The sequence below is a fragment of the Coptis chinensis genome, chromosome 1 (genome assembly GCF_015680905.1).
Source record: "Coptis chinensis isolate HL-2020 chromosome 1, ASM1568090v1, whole genome shotgun sequence".
In the NCBI taxonomy this organism is placed as follows: Eukaryota; Viridiplantae; Streptophyta; class Magnoliopsida; order Ranunculales; family Ranunculaceae; genus Coptis; species Coptis chinensis.
The window spans coordinates 315,098-335,833 of NC_141456.1; the positions used below are offsets into that span (position 1 = coordinate 315,098).

General features: G+C 35.6%; 3 protein-coding genes and 1 pseudogene across 6 annotated transcripts; 2 read left to right on the forward strand and 2 right to left on the reverse strand.

Moving 5' to 3' along the window:
- Positions 1–1,393: 1,393 nt before the first annotated feature.
- LOC147521026 (calmodulin) lies at positions 1,394–4,876 on the reverse strand. The gene is made up of 4 exons (XM_086563051.1): positions 4,631–4,876; positions 3,410–3,567; positions 2,773–2,853; positions 1,394–1,804 (listed from the first exon to the last, which is right to left on the reverse strand). Exons 1-4 carry the CDS (start codon positions 4,704–4,706, stop codon positions 1,670–1,672), a joined length of 450 nt encoding a protein of 149 aa, XP_086419177.1. The 5' UTR covers positions 4,707–4,876; the 3' UTR covers positions 1,394–1,669.
- A 1,597-nt stretch (positions 4,877–6,473) lies between these two features.
- On the forward strand, positions 6,474–8,718 carry LOC147521027 (uncharacterized). Of its 3 annotated transcripts, none has more exons than XM_086564863.1 (5): positions 6,474–6,691; positions 6,763–6,857; positions 6,930–7,066; positions 7,765–7,846; positions 8,316–8,718. In XM_086564863.1, the coding sequence occupies exons 1-5, from the start codon at positions 6,655–6,657 to the stop codon at positions 8,427–8,429; spliced, it is 465 nt and encodes a 154-aa protein (XP_086420989.1). In that variant the 5' UTR covers positions 6,474–6,654; the 3' UTR covers positions 8,430–8,718. The 3 variants fall into 3 exon arrangements, with proteins under 3 accessions (XP_086420989.1, XP_086421561.1, XP_086422142.1); XM_086565435.1 differs by having other exon boundaries at positions 8,393–8,718; XM_086566016.1 differs by having other exon boundaries at positions 8,451–8,718.
- Positions 8,719–9,815: 1,097 nt separating this feature from the next.
- LOC147521028 (IAA-alanine resistance protein 1-like) lies at positions 9,816–17,141 on the reverse strand (annotated as a pseudogene). The gene is made up of 15 exons (XR_015193292.1): positions 17,088–17,141; positions 16,393–16,774; positions 16,144–16,310; positions 15,238–15,333; positions 14,422–14,575; positions 14,244–14,327; positions 14,105–14,154; positions 13,410–13,461; positions 13,139–13,249; positions 12,158–12,432; positions 11,727–11,867; positions 11,528–11,634; positions 10,325–10,427; positions 10,193–10,237; positions 9,816–10,043 (listed from the first exon to the last, which is right to left on the reverse strand). The product of XR_015193292.1 is annotated as an IAA-alanine resistance protein 1-like (transcript).
- A 1,679-nt stretch (positions 17,142–18,820) lies between these two features.
- LOC147521029 (hikeshi-like protein) lies at positions 18,821–19,886 on the forward strand. The gene is made up of 2 exons (XM_086566819.1): positions 18,821–19,194; positions 19,284–19,886. Exons 1-2 carry the CDS (start codon positions 19,092–19,094, stop codon positions 19,751–19,753), a joined length of 573 nt encoding a protein of 190 aa, XP_086422945.1. The 5' UTR covers positions 18,821–19,091; the 3' UTR covers positions 19,754–19,886.
- Positions 19,887–20,736: the final 850 nt, after the last annotated feature.

Consider the following 20,736-nt stretch of genomic DNA (forward strand, 5'->3'; position numbering starts at 1 on the left):
ATTCCTTAATATGTACTCTCTATTCATACTGCCAAACAGAGCCTTAGTGTTTGGTCCGTCCATTTTATGAATTGGGGCCCCAACTAATGAGTAGGATATAAACTAGGTAGATTGTGAAACCAGAAAAAACGTGTATAGTGGATCATTGGGTTTATGTAAGATAACGTAATACACAAGAGAAATACAGGAGAGAGAAAACATCCTTTTATTATTCATTCAAGTTATACACTTAAAAAATTGAGCCTTCTTCTTCACCCACGAAATACAGGAGAGAGAAAACATCCTTTTATTATTCATTCAAGTTATACACTTAAAAAATTGAGCCTTCTTCTTCACCCACTCATTTTCTTCTCTCACAAATTTCTCCCATCACCTTTCCAAATTAAAATTATAGATCATAAACAGGAGGAGCAAGCAACAAAAAAAATATAAATGGTCTATGGTTTCTTCTTCTTCACCGTCTCCATTCCAATCGACCGACCATCATTTGAATTCTTTAATGAAATTATGTTGAATAGAAGTTTGGTTTTTCTTTTTGAAGTTATTGATATGGGTTTTCTTTGGTCGATTTGTGTGTTTTTTTTTTTTTTTGGATTTTTATTCCATTGAGAGAGTTGAAAAAAAAAACAATGAAAAACAACACGAGACAATCTCTCTAAAGAAAAAGGGATCAAACAATTTCTAGAGTAACTACTTTTTAGGTATCCCCACTTGTTTTTCATACCCTAAACATAATCGAGCACTACCAAATTTCACGTGGTATTGCGACACCATCTCGTGATACACATTGGTGTCTATCTCCAAAGTTTGGGCTCTATACTCCATAACAACTTAGGCGTTGAAAAGGTACTTATTTTGCTTGTCCACAGATTGTTCAAGTTTTCGTAATAGTTTGAATCGATTGAGTTTTTACTCTTTGGTACTTTGGTTGCGATTTAACCCAAAATGACTTGGGGCTGCAGAAATCATAAAAGACAATAATGTCAGAGGGCAGCAAAAATTGTTGCCCTCTATTTTGTAATAACAAACAAATCCATTTTGTGATCTATCACAACATAAGACAGACAAAACTACTCAAGAGTTGTCTGAGATGGGAACTGTATCACAAGAAAACACTAGCCATAAGTGCATAACCTACCAAAGCCACATTCAAGAGCAAATGCAAAAAATCACAAGGGAAACAAAATCTACACGCAGTGCAGACTGTAGACCAACCAAGGGTAACAATGGAACACTCAGCAAACAATAGAGTGCCCGCTGAGTAACCAAAGCCACTGGTAACAAACGATGGATTTCCACTTGTTTAAATCATTGATCAGTTAGCCATACCGAGACAGATGATCTTAACAAGTTACACCTACAAAAAAATATTTCAGGATTTCCATGCCGAGTGTTGAAAGAACGGAAAGTTAATTTCTCATCAGATTCAAGTTTTAAACAGATCATGGAATCTTGCTGGTAGTCTACTGAACTACCACCGTCACTGATAGGAAATAAAACTGCTCAAAACAGAACGAGCAAAAGACAATCTTTGAACACCACAGTATTAAGCTAAAGATAGAAAAACCAGAGGAAAGTAAAGTCTTGCTTAGTATCAACATTATAAAATGGTACTAATATTACTACTACAAATCCTCTTTGTCACTGTCAAATGTGCTTCCTGCTGACTCTACTTGGCAAGCATCATTCTCACAAACTCCTCATAGTTTACCTGACCATCGCCGTCCACATCTGCCTCACGAATCATCTCATCCACTTCCTCATCAGTCAATTTCTCTCCCAGATTTGTCATAACATGTCGTAGCTGCACAATTAGTGCCAAAATTACCCCACAACATACAAGAAAAAAATCGGGTCATTGCTATAAATGTAAAGACACAAGGCATTAAGCAGAAACATGTCAACATTTCAAAGCCCAAAACAGACAATATAGATATTCTGGGTAAAGCTCAAGCTAGCTCAAATTTGGGCCTAAAATGCCTGTCGAGATTCTGGAATTGAAATCAAGTCAAACAGTAAATAATTTACAAAAAACTGTGAAGCATCAAACGGGGTTTCAAGACGTCATGCCAAAATGCAAAGATTACTTTAGCAAATTCTACTCCCAAAGATCCACGAGTGCATATCTGTTTTCTGAAAAGAGAAATATAGGTACAGATGACAGAAAAATTCAAGCGAGGAAATTTTAGCAAATTCTACTCCCAAAGATCCACGAGTGCATATCTGTTTTCTAAAAGATAAATATAGGTACAGATGACAGAAAAATTCAAGCGAGGAAATTCTCACCACGAAAGAAAGACAAACACTCTGAATATAATATCTATAACTTCAGAAGGCTACTGATTATGTAAAGGGTTGATTAACCCAAAAAAATGTACCCCCTATCCTCTACTAATCCAATAAGTCCACTCTCCAAAATTAAGGTATAATGACATAACTTTATTTATGCATCTTCCTTATAAAGTGTCATTTATGTAATAAATGTTCTACTATAGTCCGAAGGCTACAAATTGTGCATCTCCTATAGAAATCTATAACCCTAATCAGAAGGCTACTGATTGTATGAAGGGTTGGTTAACCCAACCCCCTATACTCTTCTAATCCAATCAGTTCCATCTCCAAAATATAGGTATAGTGACATAACCTTATTTACGCATCATCCTTGTAGAGTGTCATTTATGTAACTAATGTTCTTCTAGTCCTACACTCCTCCTACCTCTAACAAGTTATGTCTGAGAAAGTAGATATCAAGCAAGAAGAAGGATCTGTTACCTCTGCAGCAGAGATGAAACCATTTTGATCCTTGTCAAAGACCTTGAAAGCTTCTTTTAGTTCCTCCTCAGAATCAGTGTCCTTCAAGAGCAAAAAAATGTAAGAATTTAAATGTTTCCCTTTTTGTTTGAAAAATAATGAAAGGAAAGAGGAAGAAAACAAAGACTGATATCATGAAATTGACTATAACAATAAAGCAACCGCAACTGTTTTTCTTCTAAGCATGACAAATTCAACTCAAGCTTCCTTGCACTAGCTATATTGAGTTTGTTTATATAATTTTTCACGTGATTATACTTTATCTAAGCGTATAATGTGAATGCCAAAGATAACGCCTGCAATTACGTTTTCATCACATGAGGCCAGACTTCCACAAGGCAAACACAGACCTCTCCCAGCCAGTTTATACCCCAAGGTGATGTATAACCCATGACAATGCAGCTATAATTGGAAAGAAAACTTAACTAGTTCAATGTCTTCCGACTTGGTAATTTGAATTTTAGACCATCAAGAGAGAAACTATTTCATATACGGGTGGGTTATCAGGAATGGAGTCAATAGCTTGCTTTCGTATGAATTACGCAAAGACCATTATCCCAAAACTCGTAAACAAAAGGAAATGAGATTTCTTTGTCACCTTCATTTTGCGTGCCATCAAATTCAAGAACTCTGGGAAATCAATAGTTCCATTCTGATCAGCATCAACCTCGTTGATCATGTCTTGGAGCTCAGCTTCAGTTGGATTTTGCCCCAAAGATCTCATGACAGTGCCCAACTCTTTGGTGGTAATGCAGCCTGCACACAAGATTGAAAATTAGTAATGACATAATAGCAAAACTTTACATCTTACATGATGAAAATACAATATCTAAGAGGGAAACAAAAATATGAAGGTTTTAAACAAGCAGAAAAAAGGGAAAAAAATTTCAAAGCAGATCCATCTTTTCAGGGGCTAAACTATAGTTGGAATAACCAGTGCCCAACTTTCAGCTAGCATGCGCTGCCATATTGCTGGTCCGAGTTGAGTTTATTTTGGCACCTTTTACATTTTTGAGCTGAGCTCAACTCAAATGTGATCTTGTTTGACAAAATGAGGGCTCATGCTAGAAGGAACATTATACTTAACAATTTAAAAACATGACTTGAATTAATCATCTTTTCAAATGTTTCACATATAATGATCATAAAAGGCTACTCAGATGCTTTTGATTATCTGATGATTATTAGCACCACCCGGAAAAAATAAATAAATAAATACCATGTCAGAAATCCAGAAACATTTATGTCTAGTGAAACAATAGTTTATTGAGAAAAATGATTTCAGACCTTGAATCCTTGATAGATTTGTTTTTATAAAATAAATACATAAAAACAAGAAAAAAAAACATAGAAGCAACTATTAAGCATCATTAGCCAATCATCAGCAGTTTTTTATATAACTTCAAATCCTCTTCACAAACATGAATCAAAAGTACACTCGTACCAAGATAGAAACATCCATATTACTTGTAAAAATCATATGTATAATAACATAAACACATACAATGGATCTGAATCTGCAAACAAGTAAGCAGATAAACGCATAGTTCACAAACATGAATCTACATGTATGCTCATAACTAGAAACCTCATAAACAACCAAAAGCATCTGATTTAGATTCAACGATCTGCTGAGATCAGAAAGCTTTTTCCACTAGATCTAACCATCAATCAACATTCATTACTTAACTAAACACATTTCGAACGATGAAATCAAACATACAAACAGAAAACAAGTTTCTAGGGTTTCAATAACGATATTTAAAGATGACATCATCAAAAAAAAAAAAAAAAAAAAAAAAAACAGATCAAGAGATACCATCTCCATCCTTATCAAATAGGCTAAAAGCTTCCTTAAACTCAGAGATCTGTTCTTCGGTCAGTTGTTCTGCCATTTTATTTTATTTTTCTCTCTTTCGTTTTTCTTTGATGAAAATGAGGAAGGGGAAATAAAATGAGAGAGAGATTTCAGTTTTCTTTGTTATTTATTGCTGATGAAATGAAGCTCTTTTCTTGCCTTTTATAATTGGAGTTTAACCTTCAAACCAATACACATATCTCGAGACGACTTTAAGTGGAAAGCAAAAGGGTACGTATCGTATCCGACGGTTCACGCGGCTTTTAAAGTTGTTTAAAAGATCTGTTGTAGGGTCATGAATGACTTTTCTGGATTGAGACAGATCACTAGTGGGATCCCCGGTGGCATGCTTACACAATTCCGCGATATATCTTGTCGGTATAAAACTATAAATGCTATGGTGATATTTTCTATTTTATTTATATATGTCGACTCTATAAATTCAGATTTTTACACAATTTTGAGTATCTGTTCCACACTTCCACGTCCAACGGTCTAAAGTTTGAGTTTTAAAAAGAGTAACTTGATTGCTAACACATCATATATACCGTTACCCAAAGTGCAATGTTGGCATTTTGACTGGTTAGTATACTATCTACTTATTCTCATTACCATGCGTTGGACGCAATATTTACCTGTCAAAGACATGCTCACGTACAGCACAACAAACAACGACACAATTGCAATGAATTAAAACAACCAATTGGTTGGTGAGTTTGACAAAAAAATTAAAAAAAAAAAAAAATATATCAAAATCAAACTAAAATGTTTCGCTAGTGAAATTGATTCCATCACTGCTCATGAAACCAACAACAGGCTGACATATATTATTATTTGATGCCATTGACCAATCTCATCGTTTTCCAAACTTTATTTGAGGTATTAGTTGTCTAGATTGGGGTAATGCAGGCATTCCACATCTCAGAAGTCCAAATACCTTGACATCCAAATGGTTGTCTTTTAATATATGTAAACTTCTTTGAAGTAAGCAGCCAAAAACGTGGAGACTTCGGCGTATGACTTGTTCGTTTGTGTCCCAATCCCATGCATTACTCCACGGCATCGTGGATGTTGGCATTTTGACTGGTGATCAAAAATTGCAGCTTGGGAGTTGGGACTTTAAGACTTGAGCTACACGTTGGGCTGCAATTTGGGTCGGTTGGATCAGCCTCAGGCCCCGCAGAAAATATTAACGGCCCAAGCATTTTGTTGTGTGTAAAGATCCACAAAGAATGAATATATTTGGGCCTAAGTTGCAGGCCTTGCAGCCCAAAAGTAACATATCATCGTCTCATAGCTAGGGGTGGAACTGGGTCGGATTAGTCCAAATCCGATGGGCTAAAACCCAATTTTTATTAATTATGAGCTAACATTTCATATTCGTGGTCCGGGTTTGGTTTTGTAAAATCAAAACCCAACTCAATTTTGGGTTGGGCTCGGATTATAATATCAAATAACTGAAAAACTCAAGCCCGTCTGCATATATGTACGTATATATTTCATTCCTTCTATTCTATTATATTGTTTCATTAGTTTATTCTTGTCAAAAATAAGGTTGAGAATATCAATTTTAAATAAAATAATTGAATCAATCAGGTTAGTATCCCTTTTAAATAATCAAATCCCTTTGATTTAGTTAGAATATTGAATTTCAGTGTTATTTACTTCTTAATTTATTTATTTAACAGTGAAAAGTGTTGAGTTCTTCACTATTTAACATTGAAACTTGACCAGCCCGACCCAACCCAACCAACCCAAGTTGGATTTGGACTGAAAATTTAAGGATTGACTAGGACTTAGTTCTGAGCTCGGGTTGAAACATTTGAAACTCAGGCTGGGCTTGGATTATGCCTCAACCCGCCCGAGTTCCACCCCTACTCGTAGCACTAGCACGGTGGAAATTTCTTAAGTTTGAAGTAGTGAAGTGCGAAATACTGGTTTGATTCATCCACTGGTTTCTGGTATTAGCAAAATAGGTCAGAAAGATGAGTGTTTGTGGAGTGTCTGCAAATAACGTTTTAGGTGCTCATTTCTCTTCATCACCAAATTAACTTGTGTTCCCCACATAACCCCTTTGCTTACATTCTTTGCAGGTTTAATTCATGTCACTACTACTCCTAAATTACCATTTTCACCCCAAAGATTGAGACTTTCTGATTCCAACAACCTCAGTTTCACTAGCAGAAACGTAAAACACACAACTCTTTTTCAAGTTGTCAGTTGTTTTTTGTGTTTCATTTTGTTTATAATTTTTTTGCAGATTATTAGCACTAGTGTTCGGTATTCAGCCCAGTTCAAATGTTCTGCTTCACTGGGAAGGAATCAACCAGAATCCAGGTTCAACGATAAGTCACAATTGGAGCCCCTTTGGGTTACTTACAGCAAACAAGCCATTCAGTATGTTGGGACTTTTTTTTTTTTTTTTTAAGTGGAAATTTTATTAATACTGATAAAGAATTTTACAAATAATTAGGACAAGCGTCATGCAACAAGCTGCGCCATGAAGTCCTTTCTGATAAAAATCCTATAAAAGCTCAACAAGCATTATCATACCAGTTTTAGATTTTGATGAAAAACTGTGAAACATTACCGTCCTTTTTTTTTTTTTTTTTTTTTTTTCCTTTAGATAAATAATAGCTCAACAAGCAGTACCAGTTTTTAGATTTTGATGAAAACTGTGATTTAAATGACTAAGCATTTTGCCAATTACTAATGAAGTGGCTAATAAAGGTCCATGCAGGTGAGGGGCGGGTCAAAGATTTTGCCGTCTTTTGATAACAACTTGTATCACAATGGTTAAATTATCTTAGACCTGAGTAATCACATTCATACTGAAGTATTGAAATGGGGTACTTGGATATAATGAAATAGTAGGATGCCAAGGACTTTATCCTAGTGTGTGATGGAATGGTAGCATCTCTAGTTAGGATCTAACTTTCGTGTACAGTTTGGTGAATCTAATATAGGTATTATATTAGATTGACATAGTTAGTTAGCTCTCTTTTGTTGAGTTTTTTTTAGTATAACTACGTTTGTTGTTTGATTTAGTTGATTTTGTGGACAACCATTATCTAGTGCATTTCCTTACCTTACAGGGGTTTGAAGTTATTGGTTGTGTTTCTGGTTGAGCAGCCTGGTCAGCTGAAGTATATAGAGTGGCCTAGCTTTCAGAGCACGGTATATGTTCCGAGAAACCTTCCATTCTTCAATACACTGATTTCTAGTTGTAAGGGCAGATGATTAAGTAAACGCTGTGGCTAAGTTCCTTATGGTCTATTGATAGGTACTGGTAGTATACCTCATTTTGATTGTTAGGAGTCCCATTCCCATAACCATCATAAATGATTTCCTCAGTTTTCTTCTTCGCGACCATGACAGTATAACATTTCATTTGTGGAAAACCATTACAAATAATTAAATGAATATGTTAGTTGTAGTATACATCAGTAGAGTGTTGGATGTTGGGGGATCAATATCTCACACTTTCCACAAGTCTTAATAGTAAAGCTATCGAAAGGTTGATATTTGAATGGGCCCCTAAGATATTCGAATTTTTTGAAATCCAAAACTCAATATATTTGTAATGTTAAAATGTATCATGACTTCTTTCAAGAAATGCTTGCCTAACTTGGTTTTCATTTGGCAGCTCAAGACTGCAACTCTCACTCTTGTTCTTGTTGCGATGCTTATTGTTGCTCTATCTTCTGTTGACTCTGCACTCAGTTTTCTGTTGGCTTTGCTGCTTCGAAAGTCTGCCTGATTCAACAATTTTCTTGATCAGGCAGCGTAGATGATGGTCCCAGAGATGATGCTGAAAATATGTGCTCGCTGAGGTTTGGATGATTTGGGTAGCTTTGGTATCCCAGATCATAATTGTCTTAAATTTCTGGGGTTGGGAATGACTGCTGATGGTGAACAGTTATGACAGTAATGAATGGAGTCATTGCAACCCCTCCTTTGTACAACACTGATAATCATACTAACCCATTTGCAGACTGTAAAAGGGGGTGTAAATGACTATTTCTCGAAGATAATACCTCCATTTTATGTGAATTTCATTACTGCACCTCAACTTACCAAAGTAACTTATTGCGTCTTAAAGGGTAGGTTTCACAAACTGTTGAAAGATGAAAAGAATTTCTGCCTTGGTCCAACATGAAACGGACTAACTCGCCTGAACGGCTCACCATATTTTTTAGTCAAATTTTGTACGGTTAATCTTTTCACGTTTGGAAACACAGTTACAAAATGGGCATAATAGAAAGGTATTTGTTATGGAGAGAACTAACCCACATGACCTGCACAGAAAAAACATCGGAAGTCAATTCTGATTGGTGTATTGTATTAAAATAATGAGCTAAATTCTCTCTTCTTTCTCTTCTCTCTTCACCAGCCAATCACAGCTGACTTCTGAAGTATTTTTCTGTGGTGAACCATGTGTGACAGTCATTTTTATTTATTGATGTTGGGCAAATGTTATAAGTGTGCCATTGGTCTAAAAAATTGAATTCAAAACCCCAAAACTAAACCAATCTAGGTTTTGGATTAAGTCTCCAAATGACCACAACGTCAAACGATTTAAATCGTTTGGACTTAGTAAACGATGTGTGTTCACCCGGTCAAGAGGCGAAGAAATGTAATTTTATATTTTTCAAGTCTCAAATGATTTGGACTAAGTCTCAAACGGTGTAGCAAATGCCCAACCGATATGGCAAGACACCATTTGAGATTTAGAAACAAAAATTTAAATATATTTTTTTTTTGAAAGTTCAAAGTCCCAAACGGTGTGACCAAGTCGCCTTACAAACCGTTTTTTTTGGAGATTTTTTTTGGGACCAACACTCCAAATGGTGTGACTACATTGGGTTTTTTTTGGGGTCTGCCCAACACAATATGGGGCTGTGAGTAATAGGACTCAATAGAAATAAGAAATATGGGGCCTTTGAAACACAGGACGCAACCTGTTAACTTCTTCTCCATGGAGTGACTGCTGTGTTACCAGTTCCCCCACCAGCATCTTAAATCATACACAGTGATCCACTTAGGCATACATTTTCATGCATTTGTGTTTACAATTTGCTTGAGCCAAAATGGAAAGACAGAATTGAAGAGCCAAAACGGAAAAGGTTGAACTCAATTCAAGAAATTTTCCAAAACTGTAGAATGAGATTTTGATTACCTCTTTCTATAATTCATTTTCATGATTACATGTATTTTCCAAGTACTCCACAAGGGAGATAAAAAGGGTAACAGCCATGCCCAAAATCAAAGATGTTAATTGAACAGCAGTACTTTTAAATGTTAGTTTTCCACTATTCGTTTCTGGCAGCACACCAGCAACTGCAATGTAAATGAACCCTCCAGCTGTGAAGCCCTGCATAAGTGAAATGTATACTCTTAATTACAAGGAGATGAGGGTACTATACTAACCACAAGATGTGTTTAGTTTCCAGCAGTACTTTCCCATCAACTAAAACACACCAGAAGAGATTTCTTGGACAGGAATGTTTTTTTCTACTGTACCTCAATCAGGGATGATTGTCCTGGATCCTGTCCTAATAGCAGAGCCTGTGACAGCAGGAACAACAGATTTTCACGTTGTTATTTCTTCTTGAGAAATTTCAAAGAGTCCAAAATGATATGGAGAGCACTCACCAATGCAGCTCCTGCTAATGCCACCAACACTGATAAAAAACTGAAAAAGAGGGCTTTGGAGACGGTGAAACCTGACCTTTACCAAAATTCCAAAATCGCCGACCTGTAGTTTATGGTGAAACACATCATGGACAACAACAATGGCCATAGAGATATGCACTTAAACTAAATGAACGATTTTTTATTTTTTATTTTTATTCTTAAAATTTTATAACAACTAAGTGTGCACTAGCAGCAAGCCCCAAGTGTCTTGTCATTTTATTATTATTATTATTATTATTATTATTATTATTATTATTATTTATTTTACTTCTTTTTTTTTTAGCTAGAACGTTTATTCCCTAAACCCTTAAATTCCCTTTTTATTCCCAAGTCTTGATTAGTATACCCCTGGACAGTCATGTCTGATCCTTCAAAAGACGAAAGTAAATTGCAATAAAAGAACAAAATAGGGCTCACACAAAAGGTATCCACATGCTTAGGGGTCCTAGATAATGAAACGATTGCTCTATCAAAGAAGAGAAACTCCATGAGAGAGATCACCCTAGAACTTTTAGTAAGTACAGAGGCCTTTGTCATATTCAAGTCTTATTTTATTTTATTTTTGGTAATCAGCCCTTTATATAGTTGTTAGAGAACTGATCTGTACATGTGGGTATGGATGTCCTTACCGTATGTCCATATCTATGGCATCCATAAGCCATTGCGGTAGTGAATCTTCCCAAAGGAATGATTCTCCAAGCAATATTGCCTTCTTTGAAATTAAGTCTGCGATGCTGTTTATGTTACGGCTACAGTAGGATACATCAAAATATACAAAATTAGTAGATAGAGATCTGATATCTCTCATAATGTCTTTTGAGCACCAAGAGAGATTTGAAGAACGAGTTGCCCATTCTACTGAGACTGCTTGGGCAACTCGATATTCAAGTCTTATTTGACATGCATGAACCTGATATCTTTATTGTCTTGATTTATCCTGTAACGAATTAATCTACAATGATTGGAAAAAAAGTCGGTATCTATTTTATATAATCATATTCCCAAACTGTTCTATAAAGGCCCAGATATGAGATCAACCCAATAGAAGAGACATGTTATAAAAAAAGATTTTACATGCTGAAATCACATACATAACAACTTACACATATGCTTATTAACAGCTTCAATACTTACAAAACAAGAAATTGTTAAAAAACAAACCTCTTGTGGAATTTCGTGTGCAAGAAGAAATAATGTTTGAGACCACCCCCAACTGAACCATGAAGCAGAAAAGCACTTCCTAAAGCCATTCCATCAGTAAAATTATGCTGCAATAATATATTGAAGATCGCAATTCCGTTATATGTATAAGATGAGGTAATATTCTGTTCTATGATTTATAATCAGAATGAGGACTTACAACACCAGCCGAGAAGAGATTCAGATAACCAAAAACTAAGTTAGAAGATGATGAATCAGGTTTAGTTTCACTTGCTGGAGTACTCTCAACCGCATCTGTATCTGGTTTATCCTCATCAGTGGCACCTTTAGTCGTGACTCTCTGCATACGGTTTGGAAAAGCATAACTATTGGACATATAAGGTGATTTAAAAGATGGTTCAACTACGGGCTTAATAGACATCAAAATGTTTCAAATTAGTTCAATGTAATTTTATATAAAAATCGGTATTTTATTCATTACGAAGTCTCTATATTAAGTATAATTTATAGGAAAAAAAATAATTATAAACATTTCAAGAAGCAACAGAGACTCAACACTGAAGTTATTCCAAAAACTGGATCGTTGGAAGATGCCTGGCATTAAAGAAACCAAACTAATTTTAGATTTACCTTACGTAGAGATTCATTTTTCGAGTTGTTTTGATCTGTCAAGCTGCCAACAGATACTCCATCCAAGACGTCCTCTTTGGATGGAATTTCCAATTCATTTTCATCTTTCCCATCAAGGGACTCTGAATTTGTATCATCACAAGCATCTTTGACATCATCATTCTTTTTATGGCTATGGTGGTGATGACTGTGACCTCATGCATTTTCCACGTTCCTAGAATAATCTTCAACATATCTAACAACCTTCTCCACCAATAGAAAAAGTACAATTCCAGCTACAACCCACAAATTATTACCATCAGAACATTGATCAATGAGCGCGGAAAAATTATTAAATGTGGGAAAGTAAACTATAGAAGTTGCATTACCAACAACAATTCATTGGGAAAAACCTAATAGCCAGATAAAGTGCTTATATTTTATATCATAGGGTTCGGAATTTCATCAGATAATATATTTTAACATAAATAATAAATCAGATATTAAATTAAAAATCTCAAAATCTTCCAATCGTTAAAAGTTAAAAGTTAAAACCGAGTTTTTATTAAGTTCTCTTTACTTCCAGGTTTACCATCTTGTTGATGAACACGAGTATCATTATATAACATTCTCCTCAAGCCAGAGTGGTGTTAACGTGTTACAAACAGCTAATCCTTCATTCCTCTGTAGTTTTATTTAATATTTTCCTTATATAGAAATGCTAATGCTAATAAAAAATTAAATGCACTATTAAAGCTAAACCTGAGATATTATCCTCTATCCCTCCTGCCAGTTCATTCACATATATTCTTTCTACTAAGCAAATCCCCAGTATCTTTTGTTTTATTTAAGAAGATAAACGTCTGTATTCAGCAAAAGATTGAAGTCTCAGATTTTTACTTACAATATATAGTTAAAACAATAAAACTTGATTTTGATAAACAAGGAAAGTATAGCAAGATCAGGAAAGAACAAAATGTTGATCCTATAAGGTGCACTTACATAGAGTGGACAATCCAACAGAGCGATCTTTTAGAGAATGGGAATGTGACTAGTGAGAATGATCATGGTTATGCTCCATGTGATGATCATGTGAGTGAGAGTGACCACCGCCTGAAAAGAATACCAAATTATAAATCAGCACTCACTAGAAGTTTGGGAAACTGAAATATGTATTTCAGTTCAATTCTCCCACTGTCTAGACAACCACACACTTAGGTTTTGGAAATTCTACTAGCATCAGTAGATACAGGGTATACAATTCATATCATACCGAAAGCATGCGGTAACTGGTGAAGAAAGGCATCCCCTAACATAGCTCCTGCCTACCGACAAAGCCACACAAAGATAAGTTAACTCATTATTCAGAAATGACTGATCCAACTATTTTTACAAAATCAAACAAATTAGATAACCATTTTATTTTATTTTTTACTTTTTTTTGGGGGGGGGGAGTTGGATTTCATTTTCTACATAATGCATGAAACTGGTCATTAATGATGTTATGCTCCAGCTTAATGGAGGTTATTAAGACTTAATAACACTGCCCATGTTCACATTAGGCTGCAGTGTTTGTTTTTCTTTTCCAAATGTCCTATACCGTCTCATATATGGAGAAGCACATTGGTAGAGACCAGCACGTAGTGAACTATTCATTTCTCTGATCTTCTCTTCCCTTTTGTAACACATGACATGACACCATAAGTTCATTTTAACACAAAGGCAACATCTACAGGAAACAACAGACCATCATCAACAACGACTATGCATTGGAGTCAGTTCTACAATCTATTGCAAGTCAAAGAAACAAACATTCAAACTTGAAACAATGATCATTTACAACCAGTGGGAAACCATATGTAAAACAACTCCTAGTTGAATCTTAAAAGAAGTCAATTAACGTCAAAACACAAAGAAAAGATGCAATGCACAACCACAATATCAACTAAAAAGGATAATGTATCTAACCCCAAATGCAGCTAATGAGTCAACAAATGCCTTTGATGGTTTTCCTTAGACTGCAAAAATCCAAAACACACACATTATCACAAAGTCTCCAAATTCAGAGTGAATGGCAGTAAATACAGTGAGTCTACTTTGTACATACATAGAATCGGTGCCAAAATAATCAGGCAAATAAGAGAGGCCATGCTCACCAACAATGAACAGCCCATTGCGTAAACCCAAACACCTTTTCCATCAAAACAACAAAAACATAATCTCATTAAAAATTGAATTGCACCATTTGCAGCTGAACTAACAGAAAAAAGGGTTAAAGAATTTACTCAAATTCGAGAGCTCCGAAATGTCCTCATGGTCATGGCCATGATCATGATAGAAATCAAATCCGTGCAACTCAAGATCTTCTTCCTCCGCCAATTCTTCTGGAAGAATCCACTTACTATGCTTATGAGGTTGTTCATGATGATGATTCCATGACTACACTTTGAATGATCAGCAACATCCACGTCATCACGATGATGGGCATGGTCATGATGGTGATGAGAAGGAGAAGAACAAGAACCTGAATTGTCTACGTGTCCAAAACAGAAAGAAAACCTAAGACTGAAACGAAGACTAAAATTTGCAATGTGGTAGAACTCGCCATTTCTTTAGTTTTTTATCACAACAAGTGCCTTGAATTGTGATGTAAAGAACGAAATACCAAACGCTACTATATATCCATAATAATTTCCACCTACAGCTCTTGAGAATGACGAAGATTAAAAGAAAGGGGAAGTTGGGCTATTATTTATTTGTGGAAGAAATTGGCAGTTACAAATGAAAGGGTAAAAAGGATAAATAAGAAGTATGAAAAACAGTTAATACACCCAAAAAGTGACGTGTTGCTAAAATTGGAGTAGAAGCAAAAGATAATATTGGTCTTTCTCTAGACAAAAAGCACGCTAAAGAAAGGTTCTGGAACCCAATTTCCAGTTTGGACAATAGATAGCTGTTAGAACAATTGTGAGAGCGGATAGCAGCGCCGAAAGAAAAGTAGTAGCAGAAACAAGTCCAGAATGTGCCTCATTTCCCGAAGGTATTCTCCACACAAGTGCACTGGTGTTAGAGTCGGTCCTTTCAGGCAGCGTTGTCCATACACAGTCATTATATTCTGACTTCTCTTTGAAGCTACAACGCATCAGGACATCGGGCATGCCCATCTCCACTCTTGAATAACCATTGCTATCAAGAGGCTGCAAAACAATGTTGATTAAAAGTCAGAAAGTAAACCACAAGTTTACTGCAGTGTACAGGAAGCTGAGTAAATGCATTTGGGATGGAGCAAATCTTCTCCAGCAGAATAAAAACGATAATCTGATAAACTACATGCCGCACCAACTCAATGGGGGCACTGAGAACATCTCTTTGTAATTTTGGATAGTCATCACCTACACTCATGTTCTAGCGTTCTATCCAATATATCTGAAAGGTACTAACTAAAGCTTATGGGTTATGCCATTTTCTCAAGGAAGACAGAGAAATCCCATAGAAATTTACAAAAGAATAAGAAATGAGAAACAGTCAACAAGATCTAATAGGATGATAGTACTTGCAACTGACTATATTCACATTTAAGGCAGCCCAACGTGCTGATTTGTAATGGTATACTCAAGTCTGCTAAGAAAATAACCCTTAAAAGTCCTTATCTTGACCGATTTGTATCTTTACAAGTGTCAATAGGATCTGAGCACTCGATTCAATTGTCAGTGGTGTAAAGTGTCAGCTCAACTAAACCAGATTTTAGTAATTTACACGTCTTGTCTTTTAATTTCAACACTTCCTTTTGTTTAGTTCAAGTTCTATGGAGCTCACAACATATTGATTGCTTAGTCATTTAACTCAGTTTATAAGAAGTGCATTTGAGTTGCAGCAAAATTAAAATATGGACACTGGTTAAAACAAAAAGATTGCATGCATATGCAAGAGACAGTATCAACTGATTCAGCATATGCAACAAAAATATTAATGTTCACTAGTCCTTGTTTCAAGTATCTCAAACTCACCGGATATCGCGCATGTAATGGAATATCTACTTTGACTTCCAATTCTTTCGCATTCACTGATAGAAAATTTTGACCAATCTCCACGTGAATTTCAACAACAGATCGGTTGGAGAGAGCTGAAGGTAGTTCCAAATTTGTGTCCCCGAAAACAGCAGCATCAGTGAAAACTGCAATCAACGTACAAAGTTAAAAAAAACATAAAAAGTAAACCACAAAACATATGCTCCGCATAGGAGAATGTTTACGTACCACCACGTTGAACAAGATGTTGCAACTCAAATGGGTCTGCAAACACCCCAGAAGGCAGTCTTTCAATAACTACAAGATGACAAAAATGTGCAGGTAGCTCTAATGTGCCTTTTCGTTGGATCCTCAACTTTATAGTTGATAATAAATGGCGATGTGAACCTTCACCAACAAGATCTCTCTGTGGGTCTGATAGCCTAGGAACATAATTCAGATTATGTTGGAACTGATTACAACCGCAAAGTGGAAGCTCATGTGCCAAATGACCTTGGAAATCTAAATCAGTTAGGGAGTCATGTTTCTCAAAGTAAGATTCACTAAGATATCTTCGAGAACAAGGTAGTGAAACAATGGTCTCTGAGTCACTGCTATTGTCTCTTGCCACCTAAGAGATAAAAGAAACGCAACAGATCAAAATAAATAAGGTGAATAAACAACTGGAAACAATGAAAATTTTCAGGCTGTGGGTCTAGATATGGTATTAACATCATTTCCATCTTGCTTGAAAATTGAGCAAAACACCTATACTTTTCCTAAATGAAATTGATGAAATTTCCAAATCGATATAAATTTTTTTTCAGCTAATGAATATAGAGAACTAATTTGATGCCAAAATCAACCACCAAAGATCAATGACAATTGCAATTAAAATGTAAAAAAAATCCATAGAGATGTTATAGGGAAGTATTGTAACTTACCGACTTCATTGGAAACAGCATCACAATGAACACAATTATCATACATATGTCCATCGGGGGTTTCTGAAACAAGTCAGAGGAAAAACCAAGTAAGATAGATCTTTGATTGCAATTGGATTAAAAAAATATGTGTACCACTCGGCAAAATAAAAAATCGTCAAAAAGGAATTAGTTTAGAATTTTAGTTCTTCTTTTACAATCAGTAATCCAAATCCAATACAATAATAGGTTAAATTGAAAGATTTGTTTTTTAATGTGTCACAGTGATATCAAAGTTTTTATTTCTCTCAAAAATCTTTGATGCTTCTTTTATACTAATCCAAAAACAATGAAGATTCAAATAATTGAAAATGATGATGGTAAGAAATTGTAATCAAAATCCAATACACAATAGGAAGGTAGTGTTTTTTCTTTGAATGTAATGCAGACAAATAATTGAAAATGACATGGTAAAAATTTAAGCCTCCCTAATGATTGAAAAGAATCAATGCATTGCTTTGTGGAGAATTATATCCTTGAGCTAATGAGGCGACATTTGAACTTGAGAACAATCCCCCAACCTCAATCTTGTTCTTCTTCTTCACTCACGAAGAAAGAAATTTTCCTATTAGTTTCTCCCTAGTGCTAGAATCATATTAGAATCGTCGATGATCTGTTTTCTGTAACACCAGAGACCAGACCCATGATATGTCAAGGCACTAACATATCGAAATATACTAGTATACTGCATGGCAGTAGAGAGTGAGCGGAGAGAGAGAGAGAGAGTTGGGTTAAGGAGAAAGGGTATTGGGGGCGAAAAAAAAACGAGAGAGAAGCACGAACACCAAACAATTGACATTCTCAAACTTGTTAATCAAATCATTCAACATAAACCTTCACAAAACCTCAATTCCAACATTAAAACATCATCGAAACTTTGAAACCTCATCAATCTTTGAGTGCAAAGCTGATTCCCTCATCAACGACGATCAATTCTTCAACAAGATCAAAAGATGGGATTTTCTGCAAGCACAAAACATACCCTACTTGTTGCTTTGACTTATGAACTAAAGAACATTCCATCTACTCCAACTTAATATACTCAAGCTTCTCAAGATATACGATGGTGAGAAGACATGTCTGTAGAGTGCAACGCTCTAATACATAATGGTACTTGAAGGTAAAAATGGGTGTTTTAAATCAAGGAAAATTCTAATTGCTCTATTGACAAATTCAAATAAAGTTTGGCCCGTAAGAGGTATCGCCAAAATCAAGGTCCAGCTACTATGAAGCTTTTAGCCCTGTCGCCACCATAAAAATTGTCTTTGTCTCTTGTTTTTCAACATACTTAACTGCCCTATCTATACTAGAGAAATTGTCACAGAGAAGTAGGTTGGTGTCATCTACCTATGCACTAAAGAGCAACTAGCACATGTGTCTACTACAAGATTCATTCCGTCTCTAAGTGTATTAATTGGTCAATGTTACAATTGACAAACACAAGCTAAATATTAATGAATACTCAACGAGACAAAAAAGTGACAAGAACCACCCAATAACGAATTATTCCGATCATTAACTCGGATTAAAAAACAACGAAATTATATATTCGGACAACCCCGTTTCAAATCAAGCTCCATTTGTCCAATTCAAGAAACCCACATTGGAAAAAAAAATGATAACTCACATAATTAAAAAAAAAAAAAAACGTACCTTTAGTTTGACCAAACAGTTTTTCATCTACAAAGAGTGGAAGATGGTAAGCTGTTTTTGAGATGGGGTTCAAAAATCAGTCATTGGGGAATATTATAGGCATAGATTGAGTGGGAGAGTGTTATGGCGTAGAAATGAGAGAGAAGTTGAGGACCAGTCTCATTAGCAAAACTGATATATCGAAAAAAAAAACAATATCACATCGATATTTCTCTAGAAGTTTCTGGAACTTTTATGTGCCACATATAAAAAGCACCCGTCGGAGACTAATCACTACTCTCAAACACAAAGACAAAGAAGCAAAAATAAACAATGTTCGGTGTAGTCTTTCCAAACCGAAGTTTCCCAATCGACATATCAACTTTCTCTCAAATTGATACTTTCCACTGGGTGCTCGACATGAACACTTTTGTAGGTAAGCTCTCTTTTTTTTTTTTTTTTTTTTTATCCTCGTTTTAATTTTAAGCTATTAAAACTAATAAAAATTATATAAAAAATTTGCAGGTGAAGCATATGATGAAATAAAAGAAATGTGTATATTTCTATTAAACAATTTCACTTTACCACCAGAAAAAGCACTAGCAATTTACCTCCAATCACCTGGTTCGCCCTTTGTATTCTGCGGCGCAATTACTATAGCCCGTCCATCAGCTGTTTTATCACTTAATTGGCCACAACCAGGAAGTGCTGGCCCACAATTACTAACTTCACCTAATTCAATTCCACTTTCTGCAAAGATTGGTGTTTCGGTTGAGGATTTAGCGACGTTGGCTTCGCTTGATGTGTCTGCACAGAAAAAGATTGAACATTTGGCACTTAAAGTTGGGGAGAATTTGTTTAATTTTATGCAGTCGTTTTGTGGGGTTGATGGGAATAAGTTGGTTGTGCCTATGGATATTTTGGATAGATGGTTTAAGAAGTTTCAGGAGAAAGCTACTAGAGATCCCGAGTACTTGAAAGGGTTTGTTTTGTGATTGATTAGTTTGAATTTCTCTTGTTCTGTAACGTTAACTGTGTGTTCTTTTTTAAGAGTCATGAAACTCGTCTTGCATTCTCATCATTGTAGCATTCACTGTGAGAATATTGAAGGAGTTGTTATTTTGTTAACGTGAATTGCCTTCCGGTGACTGGAGTACAATAGTGTGAGTCTACTTCCCTGAAAAATATCATCAATCGAATTATCCTTACAATGCACACACTGGTAAGTGGTAACTCACCCTCTAGGTTGTCTACTCTCAAGCGATCGCATCAAAAGGTCACTGATGGAAGCTTTTGTAAATTTGTTTCGGCACTTGAACGAATTAGGTGTAATTATTCCCATTGCCCACAAAAAATGTAAGGTCAACCTTCCTTTGAAATGCTGGTTGACGGTGGCATTTTGAATGGTACGATTCAAAAAGTAAACATTGGATATACACTTGCTGGTGAAGTTTGTATCTGCATCGGCATTGGGATGTACATGCAAAACATGTAACTGAAAGGGGTCATTTGTAGTTGCAAGTGTAACAAGCTGCAGCAGTCAAGACGTCCACTCGGTACTGTAACCAAGATTTTACAAGAGTCCTGTATTTTGGAGCCAATATCATCTCTCTCTCGCACTCACCCACTAAAAAAGCAAATCTTTTTTTTGCATCTTCTTGCTTTGAAATGCATTGCATTCGCCGGACTATTGGTATTACACAAATTCAAATTGTATTCACCAGACGATTGTATTGACAACCACCGAATTTGATTTGGAATCTCGCGAGTCTAAACCCAAAAAGACAAAAAAAAAATTGTATTTTCTTGTTTTGAGACAAATTGTATTACAAATTGCATTCGGAATTACATGAAAATGGAATTTGTGTTTGGAAGGGATATGAAAGTGAGCAAAAAACAATATGAACTTCTCAATTTTTTTAGTCCAAACGACCTGGCTATGTCACCTATGAGAGTTTCCAAACAACCCAGTCATGTT

Excerpts from the sequence above, each read along its gene's own strand:
- LOC147521026 (XM_086563051.1), bottom strand. The coding sequence starts at position 4,706 with ATGGCAGAACAACTGACCGAAGAACAGATCTCTGAGTTTAAGGAAGCT. Across the intron at positions 3,568-4,630 it reads ATTTGATAAGGATGGAGATG|GCTGCATTACCACCAAAGAG; the intron begins GTATCTCTTGAT and ends TCTTGTGTGCAG. Across the intron at positions 2,854-3,409 it reads TGATGGCACGCAAAATGAAG|GACACTGATTCTGAGGAGGA; the intron begins GTGACAAAGAAA and ends TTGCTCTTGAAG.
- LOC147521027 (XM_086564863.1), top strand. The coding sequence starts at position 6,655 with ATGAGTGTTTGTGGAGTGTCTGCAAATAACGTTTTAG. Across the intron at positions 6,858-6,929 it reads TCAGTTTCACTAGCAGAAAC|ATTATTAGCACTAGTGTTCG; the intron begins GTAAAACACACA and ends ATTTTTTTGCAG. Across the intron at positions 7,067-7,764 it reads TACAGCAAACAAGCCATTCA|GGGTTTGAAGTTATTGGTTG; the intron begins GTATGTTGGGAC and ends CTTACCTTACAG.
- LOC147521029 (XM_086566819.1), top strand. The coding sequence starts at position 19,092 with ATGTTCGGTGTAGTCTTTCCAAACCGAAGTTTCCCAATCGACATATCA. Across the intron at positions 19,195-19,283 it reads CGACATGAACACTTTTGTAG|GTGAAGCATATGATGAAATA; the intron begins GTAAGCTCTCTT and ends AAAAATTTGCAG.